Source organism: Episyrphus balteatus, chromosome 4 (assembly GCF_945859705.1).
Source record: "Episyrphus balteatus chromosome 4, idEpiBalt1.1, whole genome shotgun sequence".
NCBI lineage: Eukaryota > Metazoa > Arthropoda > Insecta > Diptera > Syrphidae > Episyrphus > Episyrphus balteatus.
In genome coordinates this window covers 34,554,854-34,573,335 of record NC_079137.1, presented here as the reverse complement: position 1 = coordinate 34,573,335, position 18,482 = coordinate 34,554,854, and the positions used below count along the sequence as shown (strand labels likewise).

The 18,482-nt window shown below is 32.4% G+C and overlaps 2 protein-coding genes across 8 annotated transcripts in view; both read left to right on the top strand.

The window, feature by feature from the left end:
* LOC129918901 (serine/threonine-protein kinase 10) overlaps positions 1-18,482 on the top strand; it is a 247,701-nt gene that overhangs the window by 12,633 nt on the left and 216,586 nt on the right. For 4 of the 7 annotated variants that reach the window (XM_055999657.1, XM_055999658.1, XM_055999653.1 and 1 more), the window contains exons 2-7: positions 10,340-11,550; positions 13,157-13,355; positions 13,610-13,920; positions 13,992-14,135; positions 14,970-15,051; positions 15,104-15,552. In XM_055999657.1, coding sequence (XP_055855632.1) covers positions 11,227-11,550; positions 13,157-13,355; positions 13,610-13,920; positions 13,992-14,135; positions 14,970-15,051; positions 15,104-15,552 — 1,509 coding nt within the window. In that variant the 5' untranslated portion in view covers positions 10,340-11,226. The remainder of the gene's footprint in view (positions 1-10,339; positions 11,551-13,156; positions 13,356-13,609; positions 13,921-13,991; positions 14,136-14,969; positions 15,052-15,103; positions 15,553-18,482) is intronic. The other 3 variants (XM_055999660.1, XM_055999655.1, XM_055999656.1) reach the window with 2 other exon arrangements.
* Positions 15,725-18,243, top strand: LOC129918904 (uncharacterized). The gene is made up of 2 exons (XM_055999663.1): positions 15,725-16,430; positions 16,511-18,243. Exons 1-2 carry the CDS (start codon positions 16,268-16,270, stop codon positions 18,115-18,117), a joined length of 1,770 nt encoding a protein of 589 aa, XP_055855638.1. The 5' UTR covers positions 15,725-16,267; the 3' UTR covers positions 18,118-18,243.

Below are 18,482 nucleotides of genomic sequence, written 5' to 3'. Positions count from 1 at the left end.
AGGTCGTTCATTTATTTTATCAATAAATTCCAGTTTTGTCAAAAAATATGCGGTCAAATAAAATGTAGATCCCAGTTTAAAATTCCAAAATAAAAATATTACCGGTTATAGACCAGTTTTCTTCAACAAAAAATCCCCAAATTTTAAGAATAAAAGTTTACTCAAAACGTGTCTTCTATTATATTAATGAACTCCATGACAATCTTCATTTTCACTCTTGACATTTCTGTTTCAGTATTTTCATAATTAAAATAATATCGTATGATAAATCAATCATGTTCATGACTATCACACTTAATTTGTCCTCTCTTGTGAACAACAACTATAAAAACAAGTCACGAAAACAAGAACAATATAAATAAAATATCTACAAGATACATTTACGCATAATATTATCGCTTTCTCTGTATAAATTCATTCCATCAACCAGTCTAATTGACATTTCATTTCGCATATTTTTTGTCTTTATTTTATTTTGGCAAAATGAAAAATGTTAAAAATGTTTAAAACACAACCAACAACAAATTGTTTGTTGTTATGACGGACTGACGGACAAGACGGCGCAATAAACAAAAGCAAAATGTAAAAAAAAAGAAGGAGAAAAAAAAATGTGGGCGATGACAGCCAGCCGACACAGCAACAGCAAAAGCAACAACTGCGTGGAAAGGTCGGTCGCTTAATAGTTTTCACTTTAGTTGCTGCAGCAATACCAGTCTCAGCTCCCAGCGCAGAAGTGGCGGCAGGTTGCAAATAGATGGAGCCTCACATCAATCACGCGCTTGGCAGGCTAACTGGCTCTAGTGGCTAGTTGTGTATAGTCGATGTTGGATGGTGTAGGTATTTCGTTTGTATGGAAGCCAATTGTACGTTTTCAGCAGAGTCCGAAGGAGAAATTTCCGAAAGTTACTTGGCAAGATTCATTGAGAACAAAAATACGATAAAAACAACCAGCTAGCGCGTTATGTTGTGATGGTGGGGCTCCCTTATTGTTTTTTTTTTTTTTTAATGTCCCATGTTTGGCGAAGCACCTATACTGTATAAAGACGTTTGGTTTCTTTGCGGAGAGCATTGAGAAGATGAACGAGATTCTTTTTCTCGTTTCTGTTTGTATTTTCGTTCGATATTTAAGTGCTGCTGAAGCACCCATACATTGGAACACCTGCGATGGATCAAAATTATCACCTTTTAATTTGCCATCCAATATTAGATGACCGTGACCGTTTATTTGTTTTTCAAATCTCTGTCTTGGTATTTTAAAATTTATTTTTGTTACCAATGCTAGCAATGGGTTGGTGACCTCAAAGAGAAGCTTAAGAATAACGTTAAATACCTTTATCCTCAACCGTATGTGATTTTTATTTGTTATCAATTCATAGACAAATAAATCACTGATGAGAGCTTTTGAGATAAACCGGTCCGTGGAGGGTTATGTTATCGATGATCAGTTTCAATAATTAAGCATGTATTGTGTTCTTGACATAAAAAAATTTATTATATTTGTTATTTGCCACTTTTCCAATTACTTTTAAAATAAAATATCAAAAAAGAGATCCTGTGGCTTTCAGAAATGTTTACCTATTTACTTTGACTTTGGTTTGGAGAAAGAAGTTTTGAAACAAAAAAAAAATATGTATTCTCCGATTTCGAAAATTAACTTAAGACTTAAATTAATATTAAGACTCCCCGCATACTACAGACTTTCTGTCGGCCGATAGTTTAGCTCTGCATTAAAGTGCGCATATTAAAACGAGTTAGTATCGGGCGAATAAAAGAATGTTTTGCTTAACATTTGTCTTCAAACTATATAATCGATTAAATATCGGTCGATTATTTAATGACTTTATAGCTTTTGGAACGTGCGAACACTCTACCGATTTTCAATCGGCACTATGAAAAATATAAAATAGCTTAAAATTTAAAGAATCTGCTGCTTTTACAGGCATAAGTGAAAAAAGAGTAAAAGTTTACGTTAAGTAAAAAGTCAAGTAGATTGGAATTTGTATTACAAATAACATACACAAAAATGGCTTGGCTCTCTTACAAAAAAACGAGCTTTATATTAAACAAAGTGTAGGGAACACTCTTATAAGTCTAACTAATGTCTTAAAACATTTATATTCAAATAAACTATATTTATGAATGGGTCTTTGCAAGTAAAACTTTTATTTTGTTCTTCCTCATATTAAAAACGAAGAATAAATATTACACATTTCAATTAATGCCTAAAAAGAAGACATAATAAAAACGTCTTATGTTAATTTAAATGGAAGAGATTTATGTATGAACACATTTTATTTCAATTTTATGATTTTCTTAAACAAAAAAATTTTTGTTTTTGTCTCTATTTCTTTTGTGTAAGTGGTTAATAAAAGGAAAAGTGTGTGAGCTTTAGATGAGAAGAGTTCAACAATTTTTTGTTTTTTTTTTTACTATAGCCGTGTTTTATTGGTAACTCAGTACTTAGCTTAAACAACAACAAATGATTGCTAAGGATAAACAAAAGTTTTTTATTTGTTGGTTTAAAATTTTTTTAAACACATACATTTTTTACCCTTCAACAATAAAGGATTATAAAAAATAAATAAAAGTAATCGTTTTTTGTTATTTAGAGCATAAAATGTTTACTCAGTAAAATACTGAGTACCAATAAAACACGGTTTATATTATAAATTGCGTTGGTACCAAAGGCCGAATTACACGTTACCACTGGCAGTGCTAATTGACTGTCAAGTTTGTAGTATCACTTCTCAAAAAAAAAAAAAAAATGCACTTAAGTTCAAAAACAAGTTACGCTCAACTCACATATAAGCTAGCTTCTTGTTAAAATTAATGAGCCAGCTCAATTAAGATCTACCTCAAACAACAGCTAAGTGTGAGCAGAATGCAGCTCATTTTTGAGCTGACAAATTTGGCATGATCTAATTTGAATTTTGAACCTATTGTCGCTCCATGACTTTTAATAATTTATGCCATAAAGAAAACATTTTCACAAATTGAAATAACACCTAATAAGTATGTAGTTTATAAACTAAAGACTAGGTTCCAGATAAAATTTGTTTGTTTATTTGCATTTTTATTGTATAGTAACCGTAACCGTATGCAAGTCATACAACCACCATTTTAATCTTCTTGAATTTAAAGGAGTCTATGGAATTAAGAAAAAAATCAACCTTTAAAATCCCTGCAGATGATGTCTGGATGAAATCCGATCGATGTGACACGTCTTGATACTTGAGAAGTAATTAGATGTCAAAAACTCGTGTAGCAAATACACAATAAGTCTGTTCACTGACGCTGTGCTGGACTGTTCTAGGCAGAAAAGTACAGCTTTTTGCTGTTCATTGAGAGTTTTTCTGTGCTGAACTGTTCTAGTTTCCTGTTTATTGACAAAACTAGAACAGTTTAGAACAGGATTTTCTGTTCTTGGTTTTGAGTCAGATCAGGTTAGAACAGACTCGTGAGAAGTGTCAAAAGCAAAGCTGTCATTTTTTTTCTTTTTGTTTTGATTTAATTGTGCGAATATTTCTCGGGTGCTCGTGGTTTTTCTAACTAAAAACAATTTTTAATTATATTTTCCGCAGTAAAAACTCAAAAAATAGATAAAACTAACGAGAACCGATAAGCAAAAAATTCATATAATTTACAATTTGTTTGTTTTTTTTTTTTATTTTGACAACTGACGTTTAAATGACTGTTCTAACTTGATCTGACGTTTCTCACGAAACTGTGCTGTCCTGTTCTGTTCTGATCTAGAAAAATCCTCGCTGAACAGACTTAATATAAATGATAAAGTTGAAGGGAGAGGAAGTAGGGGTTTATACAGAAATCATTGGTTAGAGTCGAAACATCTAATAGGCTTTACTTAAAAAGTAGTAGAAATAACAAACTCAAATTTTCATTATCAAACACTAGGTATTTAAAAATTTTTCATAATCAAATAAATTTCATGAAAACGGTTGCTTGATTCTCCTTATTATTGCCTTTTTGCTGATGAGAAGAACTTAAGTTGGTCAAGAGAATGATTTTTTTTTTTTTTTATTTGATCCAAAGATGTACATTTTTTAACCAATTTATTCAGTTGTATTGAATTTTTTCTATCTCATCGAATGCATCAAAGCATAAAAGTTCTGCATATAAGAAACGCATCACTCCCCATTTGACTGGAGGCGAACGAAATGCACCATGATAATGTTCTCATTTTCGTTGTTTCTGGTTGTTGGTTTTAATCATCTTCTATAGCAAAATTTTAATGCAAGAAGCATCATTTAGCTTGAAACCACCTTCGGTCCTCATTTAACGCAAAAAAAAGAAAAAAAAAACAACAACAAACACCAACGTATCTTAGTCGTTCCAGTAATTATGCAGCAACAGCAGCGGGTGCAGCAGTGCACACATATACGAGTACCTACATATAATGTAAAATGTATTCCATGCATCATGGACACAGCCGATCCCTCGACTTCCAAGACTTTGCCACCTGTATACAGTGTACATTGCCAGTTGCAGCAACAAATAGATAAAATATAATAGCTGCATGGCATGTTTTCTTTTTCGCCTGTTACATACTCTACCGACACAAGGCGAAGTTTTTACCGTAATCAAAATGGCGAAACAGTAAACAAACTAGTATGTTCCTCCTCCTCTTGAAATAGTTGCTAGCGCTGCTGCTGCTGTTGCAAATGACTTAAAGGTGCATATTTATGTGACTCACATATCTTGGCTCATCGAAACGATCTCCGAGAAATATCAAGTGGGTGAGAGAGAAAGATTGAAAGCTAAGAGAGAGATTATTTTAAGGGCTGACTAGCCTCCAAAGGAATGTGCATATATCTATTGATAAGATACTCCATTATCTACATGTACTTCTATAGTTCTACTCTTTGAAGGTAGGTATAGAGTAATAAAAGTTTAATTTACTAGTCGACCCTAATGACATGTTTGCGTCATTTAATGCCTCAACTCTATTCTAGACACAAAACACACACAGCACACCGCCTTCCTTGTGCAACAATAAAATTGCTGATTGTTCTTTTGTTTCCATAGTTTTTTCCGCAATTTGTCATTTATGTCATTTCTATTCAAAATTTCAATTCTAACATCTAACGATTTTGTGGTGCGGTGCGGCACGGTGCGGCACGGTGCGGCGGAGGTAGTAAAACTGGATATTTATTTTGGCATATTTGCTGTTCCAGTTCCAGTTTGTATGAAAATTTATTGATTAAGATTAGCCACGAGGAGAGTCAAATAATAATACTTAAACTAGTGTGCAAAAAAAATCATACACTGAAGTTTTTTTTTATTTAATTTTTGGAATGTTTTGAAACTATGTATATTGTTTTGTATCATGGTTTCCTATCAATATTATACAAACCTGACTTAAAAAAAAAACAAATTTGTGTTTTACTGCGTGTACTTAATTTTTTTATTTTTTTTATGTTATTTCACCCAAATATTCAAAACCCTCACAGTTTTCCCTAAAGGTATTGACATTTTGTGACCGAAATTATAAGATGTCTTAAACTACGATATGTGGCAGCTAAAATTTTCTAACAATATCGTAATCAGTTGACAATAACTTAACTTGTGTGTTCAGACCATGGTATAAAAAGAGTCTCTTTATACCATGTGTTCAGACAATTGTAAGATACCAAACAATTTAATTGTTTGATTGCGGCCTTACATACAATGACATTTCTTTGAAAGTTGTTAGACAAAAACATACGATGACACGGTTGTAATTTTAATGTACAATATTTGGCATTTTTTTTTTTTTTTAATTTAAATAAAGCGAAATTGATTTTATATCCAAAATCAAAATAATGCCAAATGTGAGATTTGGTGTTATTTTGTTTGGCAATATTTTACGTCACATCGTTGTTAAATGCAAAAAATTCAGTTATCTTTTTGTAGAAAGTGAAAAAAAATTCATACGAGGCGGTCACTACTGATCTCTTTAAAAGACTATTCCCTATAAAATTAACATTTTTTACTCTAGTCGTAAGCATTGCTTGCATTGAATGAGATTATTGAAAATTTTTGTTCTTAAAGTGCTACATTTTGATCGCATTTCAATTCTTCAATTGGAATAAAAATTCAATTCATTGGTCTGTTCAACATTGCGAAGGGTTTAAAAAATATGATTAGTCAAATACACATGCATATATGTATATCTCTTGAAATTTATTTTATTTATTTATAATGTGAACGATAAAGTCATCCCGCTTACTGATAGTCGATAAGTTCGTCAACGTATCTTATTTTTTTAATTAAATTTAATTTTATTTACAAACACTATTATTAATTGCTTACACGATGAAATGGCTATTGAGACTCATTATTAAGTTCAATAAGTTAATAGGCATGAAACACTTGCTCCGGTGGATGATACGAATATGATAAATAAGTATTTTTGCATTCTTCTAATTCTATCGCATATTCAAAACTTTGAGCCGATTTTATCCGTTGCAAGTGTTCTTTATCTTATAAAAATACATCATGAAATAAAGATGATTTGATCATCTTCCTTTTTCAAACATGCATGATGATAAATTAATACTGAAACCTGTTTTTGCGAACTTCGTCTCCAACCACTGCCGCACCCTATTTGTTTTTTTTTTTTTTCCATATCACATGTGATGAGACTTGTGATGTGAACTTGCTGTAAGGTACAGATCAGTCTTTCATATTAAATCGAAGCGAAGCTACCTACCTGCCGCCTCTCCAATGTCAACAAAGGTAGCTTCTGCTGCTGCCGTTGCTAATATGTGCTCAGAGTTTGAATCTGTGCTAAATGGCCTTTACGTTTTGAAAGTGTATTTGAATAATGATGATGCCATCCCCCAGACATATTCATCGGAAATGTTTTTCGTTCAACAATTTTATCTTTATTTTTTTTCCTCATTTAAACAATGTGTAGAAGTATCTGCGGTAATAATGTGTGTCACTCGATCATAGCAAACATTACGAGAGAATGAAGTTGAAGATGAATCAATTTTACGCAACCTAACCTTATACTCGTTTACAGTGTACACTGAGACTGAAGTGTTCAATGAATTTTAAAATTGTTATGGCTTGTTGGCCCGTGGAGAACGTTGAGGTAAATTTATTTTGGAATGGAGTGTTAAACGATCCACACATCACGCAATAGAATACATTCGTCGAAATTATTTGACATTCCTCTTAGGAAGTGATGTGTGTAGATCACCGAGGCACCTTCGAGCAAATGCGATTGCCGTTGCCGGCCGTACCCTAAATGGCCAAGTATTGAATTTAAAAATTAGCAGTCAAAGGATGAATGCGCTTATGCAACTAAAATATTATAAATTCGTGATTTATTCAGCTCACGTACTGGCGCTATTTTTATTTTTTATAAATATTCGTTTTGCCGTTTTCGTTTTTTGTATTTTATATAATCAGCTGCTGCTGCTGCTGATTTGAAGGCATTATGACGGCCATGTTGAACTTGCATGATTTGTACGAGTACGGTGTCCACAAAACATACTTCCTGCCGCTGCCGACACACAAGGAATCAAAGAAAACGCAGAAACCAACAAACAAACACAAAAAAAAGAAAACAAAAATATTTTATTTCCTTTTTAGAAATTTTTATTACATTTTGGCGTTCATTCAACAAAAACGGAAAACAAATATTATTCTTTATCGTAATTATTTTTCTTGTCGGAATGTGTATAGGTAATTGTAGTTTTGTATTACAGTCAAATCGCGCTAATTCAATCTTGTTATTATCATGCATATCATAGACATAAATTTTATTGACAAATATAAATCAATATTTGCTTTAGTATCATTACCATGTATCAACTTAAAAAAATCTATTATCACTGTTTATCAATTGAAAAATAAAACTTAAAAATATACATTAGCTACATAAACATAAATACTTATGTATGCCATAAGAATTCTGGTACTGAACTACTATACTAGTTAACAAAGTACGGAATAGTGAAGTTCTACTGTTGTTGTGTACAAGTTCTTTCATAATATTTGCGAATGTATTTTGTATGTTAATGATACAAACACTTGAACACGTGGGTTTTATTATTTTGAAATTCTACTTTATATTACAATGACGAATAGTAGCTAAAATTGTCAATGTAATGAGCTGCAGAAAATACAGAACTATCCCTGTTTCCGGTTGTCGATCGATATATTCGACAAATTCGACCATACAAATTATCGAGTATCGACCGATTTTATCCGACTCCTAATTGTTTTTTTCTTAATCAAAGTGCTCTGTATAGATCGTGACTCGTAAACATTTTCTTTATGAGCAAAAACATGATTTCTATAATTGAAGCGTTTAGAAAATTAATGTGCAAAGTAACATATTTTGAAATTTGGTCTCTAAGATAAAGTTCATATAGAAAACTAAAACTACGAAAGATTAGGGTCGCTTAAAAAAAGTCATAGCTAAGAAATGTGGATAGAAAATGAAGGGACATTCAAGTCCCTTTGTGAAACTCGGAATGGGGATAGAGAGTTGTCTTCCCAGCTACGAAACAGATAAATTAATTAAACCGTACCAATAAAAGACGTTAAAGAACTTAATGTCAAATTTCTTTGTTTCTTCCCTTGATGAATAAAATCCCTTTTATTTAAATCGAATTGTTTTTAATTAATTTAATTCGCTGAACGGAAGAGAGGAAATCGTGGCTGGCTTCGATGAAGATTTATTAATTCAATTTGTTATCTAAATGCAAGTGACAAGGAAATATCATCCAACGTGTGTCTTCTGCCCACTGAAAGCTATCAGAAGCTGACTTCGGCACATCTTTTTACTATAGTCGACAATAATTATGATCTGTTCATTGTTTTTGTTTCTTAAACCAGTCCCTGAGAGTGGCACACATGGAAGCCTGGTAGAATATAGCTCATTTCAAAAAGATTTTGCAAAGGAAAGTAAAATCCTGAACTCGCGAAGAAGCGGCAAGCTAAGGTCCTGTTTAATTTAAAAGAGACATTGGCGCCTACCTGTCTGAGTGAGAACTAGTATGCTGCCTAAGGTGGTCCACGCTTGTATGGGAAAAATAAACTTTTCAAATAAACTATCTTATATAGAAGGGGGTGCTGATCGATATTGAAAAATTGTATTTTTATGGAAAAGAGTACAAAAAAATATTTTAATTTTTTTTTTTAATTAAAAATTGCTTGACAGTTGTGTTTGTTGTACTTATTCTGAAAAAATATCAAAATAATAATTTCTGAGGCCGCTTCTAAGTTAATTTCGTCAGGAAGTACACAGACTTTTTATTTGCACATTTTGCAATTTATTTCATTATTTCTCACTTTTTTTCGAAAAAAAAAAATAATATTTTAAATGGTTAAACTTCCTGTTAAACTTCTAGTAAAACTTAAATAAAATATTCGCTTTAAAAAAAAAATTTAAAAAAAAAATCAAGATTACTAGCACCCTTTTGCGGTTAAGATAGCGAATTGAAGTTTCACAACGTTAATGTTATAGATAAGTGGAACAAATTTAGGGGGTAGCCCGAGCGAAAATCGAAAAAAATAATTTTTGGACCACACTAATGCCGTCCATAATCTCGTAAAGGCCCTAAATACAAAATTTTCGATTTTGATTTTTTTGCATATTTTGAGCTGGGCATTGTCTCTGATGTATTCTCATTTATTTTTTTAGCCTTGGTCTTTAAATAAGTCAGAATATTCCAAATATTTTTTAAATTTTTTTCATTTTTATATGCAAATTGCGGTATTTGATTTTATGTTTTCCTTTATAACTCAGAAGTATGAAAAATGTAGTTAAGGCCTTTACGAGATTATGGGCAGTATGTCCCTCATTAGATTGAGTTCCCGTAGACTTAGTTCCCTGTACCGTTATTTTTCCATAACTCAGTGTTTCGATTTGGGGTGACAATTTAAGTTATGCCTTACCATTAACCTAAAGAAAACCCTTTTTGGTTTTATTTTCATTTGCTAAGTTAAATTAATTATAATAGATTTAATAAATTTTAACTAAATCAATATCATAACTAGAAATTAGATATTCAAGTGTTCGACAATTTATTTTCTAGTTTGTTATGCTATAGAAACTAACAAACGACTAAGTTCCAATTTGTTTGTCTTATCGACTTCTACTAGCTTCAAAAAAAAAAAAAAAAATCACACAAACACGAAATTCTGTGTGATAAAATATATTTTATCAGTTAAAATAACCTTGAAAATGTATTCCTACATGTTTGTTAACTATTTCATATAAGCGAAACGAACGTTGCAAAAAGTGTTCAATTTGATAACGTTATTGTTTTTTGCTTTAGCAATTGTTTTGGAATTAATTTTATTTTTTTTTATATAATTTCAGATCTTAAAACGAAGAAACTTTTTTGAAAACTTTGAACTACAACAATCATCATCACACGCCTGACACTGCCGCAGGAGAAGAACCAAGTAATCATATAATTTAATTAGGCATTCTTGTCGTTCAAAAGGCAAACACAAATACAAAGACAAAACGAACAAAACACAAAAGTCACTCTCTCTCATATTGCGACTAGGTACTTACTTACCTGTACTTTGTCTTGCCCCCGCAGTTAGTTCAACATCCATCAATCATCGTACATGCAGCAAGTTGTTCGTTCTGCAAATCAAATAAATATCAGATTACATGAATTCAAAAAAGAGACGGAAATTTTGCCATCGTCGCCTCATCACAATCGATCAGCTTTATCGACACACTGATTAGTAGTAGAAGGAATCCCTATTGGTTTTTTTTTTTACTTCGAATTGAAAACTAGAGAGCAATTACATCATTATTTATGGGGTCAGCAAGAGAGTTCCACCCCATAAGTTGATTAACTATATCTACACAATAAACAATATTGAATTGAACCGAAACAAAACGACTGATTTTTTATAAATAAATTTATTAAGTGCATTATATACTTTTTGTATATAGAAAAAAAAAAAAAAAAAAACAAAAAACAGAAAATAAAACGATTTATTTACTAGTAAATGGCATATCAATTGTGATACTTAAAGATTGTGCAACAAACTAAACTAACTAATGACTCCATGACAAATTAGCAGCGTTTTGTTTTGCAAATATGTAGCTATTTAATTGGACATTGGTTATTTTTTTTTATTTTTAAACTAAGAAGAGACATACACATACTGTTCTGCCCGATAGAAGGGAGAACCAATTGTCCCTTGAAAGTATAACCAGCAAGAAAGGTCAAAGATATCATCAAAATGTCTTTTATAAATAACCTGAAGAAGGTTTTCCACATCGGAGGTGGAGAAGCCAAAAAGAAACGGCTATATAACAATATCAAGATGGACACGGATCCAGCTGATTTCTGGGAAATGGTTGGAGAATTAGGTGATGGTGCATTTGGTAAAGTTTATAAAGCTCAGCATAAGGAAACGAGAAGATTTGCTGCAGCCAAAATGTGTACACTGGAGGATGAGGAGAACCTCAGTGATCATATGGTGGAGATTGATATTCTCTCGGAAATTAAGCATCCAAATATAGTGGAACTGTATGAAGCGTTTTCCCTCGACGATAAATTATGGGTAAGTTTTTTTTTTTTTTTTAATTTTTTATTTTTTTTAATTACTATGTGTTTGGGAAGCCAATGTCATAAATTTAATTTTTTTGTCAGTTTTTTATGTTTGTCGTTAAATGTATAACAATTTGATGAGTTGACGGTTTCTATCTTAATCCAAATAAAAGTTAATAACTCACGTTCTTGTGATACAAGTGTTTTTAAATATTTTGTAGAAAAAGCAGAAGTTTATTTCTATCATGCCATGTTCAATTTTAACTTTCCTATTTTTATCTGGGTCCATAAAATGAGAACTCATTAACTTTAACTTTATAAAAAAAAGTAAGCGCTTTAGAAGTTATACTTTCCCCCTCCACTATACAAAGGTTAGTTTGTGGAAATATCAAATAAAATAAAACAATATAAAAGTATTAATAACACCAATTTAAAATGGCAAATCGATTGATTCTTTGACTTCTTCATAAGAGTGGATTGAAACAAATTATATACGGAAGGAGAAATGTCTAGAGAGTACGGCGAAATGGGTAACTTCCCAAGTAGACAAGTACGAGTATGCCTTGACGGGTTTTGCGACATGTGGCTAAGCATAGCATAGCATATCGGGTCGTTGTTTTTACACTCTTCATGTCTCAGCCATCTTAACAGCTGTATTTTCAGCTTTCTGACCAGATCGATTTCGCTGTAAAGCATCCTCCTCTCCATACAGCAGGGCTGCGGTGTTAAATGCCTTGTACAGGGCTTCCTTGGTTCTTTGAGAGAGAGCCTTATTACTTAAATGCTCTCTTAACGCGAACATTGAAGGTTTTGAATGAACAACATCTTCGTCTTTGTATAATTCACATGCAAACGCATTTACAAAAACAGCAGACGCTGCACTGCGGTTTGCTTCTTCTTCTTCTGATAATGTCAATGTCATCCACGATTTGAAAGGACTTTTGAAAAATTGTGTCTGAACTGCGTCCTATTGCTTCAAGTACGACTTTAAAAAAATTACATGATACTTTTTAAAACCACGACCGGTAGGCCATCTGTACCAGCAGCTTTCTGCGATTTGAGCCTTGAGATCGCTTCTTTCCATAAGAAAACTCAACTCACGTTGGATTTATTCTTAAATGCGATTCTTATTATTTGGAATCAAATGTTTATCTTTCATAATGAATACATATTTGGAATCGAATGTGCAAAAAAATGCAAAATAATATAAAGTATGAACCAACCATGGATTCAAATTGCTGGAAATAAGAGAGAAGTTGTTGAAAATTAAAAGTAATTAACCCATATTATAAGGATTGAATGCCGCTAAGCAGATATGTAGTTCAGAAGCTGTTAAAACCAGAAAATTATTGAAGGAACTCATTTCAATTTTTCAAAGAAGACATAACCTAATATCACACACACCACAATGTTAAAAAGATGCTACACACAGTGCTATTGTAGAAACATTTTCACTTTCTTTGTAATATAAAAGTAACTCCCAGACACATACAGACCAAATAATTAATATTTTTTTATAAACATTTATAAAAAGAAAGAAATAACTGGCAAAATTCTGCCAAAGTTTTATTATTACTTAATTGAAATTAATTCTCTCATTTTGTATTTTACTTTCACAGATGTTAATTGAGTACTGTGATGGCGGTGCCTTAGATAGTATTATGGTAGAATTGGAAAAACCTCTAACCGAACCTCAAATAGCCTATGTATGCAAACATATGACTGAAGGCTTGAGTTTTCTACACAAAAATAGAGTAATTCATCGAGACTTAAAGGCTGGTAATGTACTATTGACCATGGAAGGCGGTGTCAAGTTGGGTAAGCACTTGCATATATAAAATATTTTAATTAATTAATGTATTCTTCAATATTGTCATCATGAACATCGTATCAAGTAGATCATTGTCCCCACCCAGAACAAAAAAAAAATAAAGTCTTTAAATTAAAGACGGGTCAATCTATTTATACAACACCAAGAACAAGATACATTATTAAGACTCAATGTCGCCTCTTCACTCATTTATATACAAAAAATACAAAAAATAAATAAATTCTCTTTCTTCTCTATTTAGCTGATTTCGGGGTGTCAGCTAAAAATAAACACACACTCCAGAAGCATGACACATTCATTGGTACGCCATACTGGATGGCTCCCGAATTAGTTCTATGCGAAACTTTTCGGGATAATCCATACGATTTGAAGGTTGATATTTGGTCGCTTGGTATTACTCTGATTGAATTGGCACAGATGGAACCACCAAATAGTGAAATGTCTCCAATGCGAGTACTTTTGAAAATTCAAAAAAGTGAACCTCCTCGATTGGATCAGCCTTCTAGATATTCAAAGGACTTTAATGACTTTTTAAGTAAATCTTTAGTGAAGGTTTGTTTATTAAAATGGCGATAAATCTTTCAAAGAATTTTAAATAATCAATTTTGTATTCGATTTTAAAGGATCCTTTGTTACGACCATCAACTGATAACTTAATGGCGCATCCATTTATAAATCGAAATCTTGATTGCAAGCCAATAAAAGATCTGCTTTTGGAATACAAAGCTGAAGTTGTTGAAGAAGAAGTTGTTGACGAAGAAGCCGAGGTAAGTTCGAAAGCATTTTTGCCAGATTCATTGTTTAATTCCTATAGTTATTCTTCTCAAAACCAAATCCTTATACCTGCAACACAAAAACAATTCTTTCTCTTCTTTTCACGCTGCTTTTAAATATATTAAAATAACTTATTTGTAAACCCTTTTGAAAAAAAAAATGCTAGAAAGCAAAACGTCAAGCAAAGCGAAGGTCACTTTATCAGAGGGTTGGTAAGTCGTCAGACTAGTTCTTTGTTTCCAAAAAAAAAAAAAAAATAATAAAATACATCTTATTGAAACATTTAAATGAAAACTTTTAATTAAATCATAAATCTCATTTCTCAAGTGTCTTTTCTGTACCTTTTGGACTCAAACTAGTCTGACTGTACATATGTATTAGTAAATGCTAGCATTTTAATTCTTTTTTATATTGTTTTGTTGATAAATTCCTATAAAAGTTTGAACCGTAGGATTTTTTGATACCCTAAAAAAAAATTATTAAATTTAGTTTTTTTTAGTTATTATTTTAATTTTTGATTTATTTAAAAAATTTAAATGTTAATTATAAGTAAAATATGGGAATTTCCGCAGCACTTTAAATTCAAACATGCTAAGCTAGGCTATAAAATTCAATGATTCAATATACCTACCGGTTCCTCAAGAATTTTAGTCATTCATACTGGCATCTTCTTTTATAACCCGATATTGAAAAAATATATATTTGTAAATCCGGTTTATATTGCTCTTTTCCGTTCTGCTTATTGAAAAAAATATAGCAAAAGTTTGAAATATTTGAAATTATTTGTATTAATTATTTTTTTTTTTTTTTTAACCAATTTTAAATAGGAACCCCGCAACTCTGCCCACCCACTCGACCTGGACGATGACTCTTCATCACAACAGAGCCAAGAAATCGATAAACGTAAGAGTGCGTATAGTAATTTTAATTTTATTTTAATTTAAAATTTAATTTTTAACAGTTCCAGGCACTCCAACATCAGTGTCACAAACATCGAGGGACTCTAAAGAATCGTCACCAGCGATCCCGACTACTCCTACAGCATCAACAGCAACTCCACCACTACCTACAACACCAACTCCACAAACGGTTCCAGCACAAATTACAATACCACCAGCTCCAGCAGCAGCGGCGGCAACTGGTAAAGCGGAAAATAATGCCAAGTCTCAAGTTAAAACATCATTACCTCCGCCACCACCAACCGCAACTGTACAAGATAAAATTCCGCCACCACCAGCAATTGTGCAAAAGCAAATAAGTCCTCCTCCACCCCCGTCACAAAAATCAGCGCAACCACCCGCTGCTAGAGTTGATACCAAGGCAACTGCACCAGTACCACCAACGCCGATAAGTGAAATTACACCTGAAAATGAAAGGAAAAAGGTTGACAGTGCTGATGGAGAAAAGAAGGTATTTTATGTTCTAAAGTTAGCGGTCTAACAATTAGTTATAGCAAAATTATTATATTACATGAAGTTACAGGAAAAAAGTTGCGTACCTTAGCCAAACTTTAGTTTCTTTTGAAGTGTCTAAGTGATTCATTCGTTTCATAGGAATATTATTTACCTTTGATTATGTTTGAACAGGGTTGATAAAAATCATGATTTTTTTGTTTCTGACAGATTTTTTTGATTTTTTTAAAAAAATCATGATTTTTTTGATTTTTTTTGATTTTTTTTGGTTTTTTTGATTTTTTTTTGATTTTTTTGATTATTTTTTTGATTTATTGATTTTTTTCGACTTTTTTTCTGTATTCTTAAGATATCGTTTAGCATAATGATAGACTTTTGTTTTGACAAACAATCTTTAACAAAAATATCAATTTTCTTTTCAAATCAAATCAAGTATGCCTTGATTTAATGCCCAGGTTTAAAAATTTGATCGAAATTTTGTTCTTTTCATGAATGTATATATGTACATATGTATCTGCATTGCATTCTCGAATATTTAAATTTTCAAATTCAAATCAAGTATGCCATGATTTTTTGCCCGGATTTGAAAATTTGGTGTTTCTTTTACTTATTATTTGGGATTCACCGCATTCATAATTTGTTATCTTTCGCTGGTTGAAACGCATCTGAAAACTTTAAATACAAAACATTCTTAATTCTGTAATTTTGATAAAATGACTGGCCGCAAAAAAGATCCAATTTGGACACACTACAATGAGATTCATGATGTGAATAAAAAAGGGTCAAGAGCTGTTTGCAAAGCATGCAACAAGGAGATCCAAGGAATTCCGCAGCGATTGAAAGAACACTTTAAATCGTGTTGTGCACATGTACAGAGTAAGTATTTTTGAATATTTAATTAAAGAATAATACCAACATTTTTTTCCATAACTATAATATCTTTTCTTATATTCTAGGTCCTGGTTCCTCAATCCTTTTTACAGCTACCACCACCGGCAACCAAGCAGCTGATCTTTCGATTCCACATGCAGCTAGTTCTTCAGAACCCAGTACCAGCGCAAGCGGGACAGAACATTTGTTATCTCCTCCGATCGCCAAAAAAAGCAGAGTACAACCGATGACAAATTTTCTGGTAAGAACATCTGAAGATCTGAAGAAGCAATTAGATCACCAAATTGCAAGAGCTGTGTATGCTACAAACAGCAGTTTCCGATGTGTCGAGCATCCTCAGGTGAAGAGAACAATTGAAATGCTCCGACCGGGTTATCAGCCACCGTCAAGGTTTGATTTGGGAAACACACTGCTTGAAGAAATATATAACGAAGAAAAGGAAAAATGTTTTTCTTCCGTGAAGGACCAGACGGTTAATTTGTCGATAGATGGTTGGTCTAACGTTCATATGGAACCCATAATTTGCGGATGTGTAACGACTGAGACTGGAGAGGTGTACTTACTGGAAAGCATCGACACGTCCGGGAAACCCCACACAGCTGATTATCTTCAGGAAATATCGAAAAATCTCATATTAAAATGCAAGACGCAGTATAAATGTAGAGTAGCAAGTTTTGTTACCGACAACGCCTCCGCCATGACCCGAATGCGATTGGATTTGAGATCTGACGATGACAATGACGGCATTTTAACATATGGTTGTGCTGCTCATATTCTAAATTTACTGTCAAAAGATTTGGACATTAGAGAGGTGCGAGAGCATGTCGTGCAAGTCGTTAAATATTTTCGCAACAACCATGAAGCGGCCGCAAAATATAAAGCAGAGGGTGGTAGATCCCTAATCATCCCACACGAAGTACGGTGGAACACCCTAGCGGATTGTTTTCAAACATATTTGTCTGAATGGCAAACAATTTTGAAGGTATGTGAAGAAAACAGAAATATTATAGCTAGTGCCATTTACCAAAAAGTTACAAACATGATGCTTAAAAGGTCGATCGAAGATCTGTTGAAAATCTACAAACCAATTGCAGTAGCTTTAGATTCCTTACAACGAACGAATGCCTCGTTATCAGATGCAGTTGAAGTCTTCAAGCAGCTGGAGTTGACGTTTGAAGAACAAGATGCCAATCTTAACCAGATATCAGCGCTGAAAAAAAGATATAAAATGGCCTTAACTCCTGCTCATTTTTTATCTTATATGCTGGATCCAACAAAAACAAGCTTCGCATTGACATCTGAAGAAGAGAACACAGCCCTCGAATATGCCCAAAGCGAATACGCGGGAACAGGCCTCCTTCCTCTGATAATTAAATTCAAGTCAAAGACCGATCCATTCAAAAAAGTGTTATTTTCAGAGGAAGTTTTAAGGAATGTAAAACCACTACAGTGGTGGAGGTCTCAGTTGGGTTCAAATGATGAGCATGGCGAACTTATGCCAATCTTTAACCAATTGTTTACGGCTGTGGCATCCTCTGCGTCCGTGGAAAGAATATTTTCAACTTTTGGCTTAGTCCAGTCTAAGCTACGAAACAGGCTGGGAAACGAAAAGGCAGCAAAATTGGTGTTTCTTTTTAAATATTATAACAATGAACAAAAAATGAATACTTAATTTTAATTTGCTGTGAAGAGTGCATTTACATTTTTGTATGATTTCTTAAGGTTCCTAATAAAATAATTTGATGATAAAAAGTTGCGATTAACAAAGTTTTTCTTTTTAATGATTCTGTTTCAATTTTTTTCATAAAAATCAATTTTGATTTAAATCATGATTTTTTTCAAAAAAATCATTTGATTTAAATCATGATTTAAATCAATTGATTTAAATCAATCAACCCTGTGTTTGAATAGCTGCAAGAGGTTTCATCAGAATTTTAAAAAATTCTGTGGATTGTTAAAAAAAATTAATATTTTGAATGTTTACATAAATACTGTGTATTTGTTTAGTTTCATAGAGCGCTGTTTTTCTCCCGTTAT

Bases quoted from the DNA above. Each gene is read 5' to 3' on its own strand.
- LOC129918904 (XM_055999663.1), top strand. From the start codon at position 16,268: ATGACTGGCCGCAAAAAAGATCCAATTTGGACACACTACAATGAGATT. The intron at 16,431-16,510 runs GTAAGTATTTTT...CTTATATTCTAG, and splicing joins GTGTTGTGCACATGTACAGA to GTCCTGGTTCCTCAATCCTT.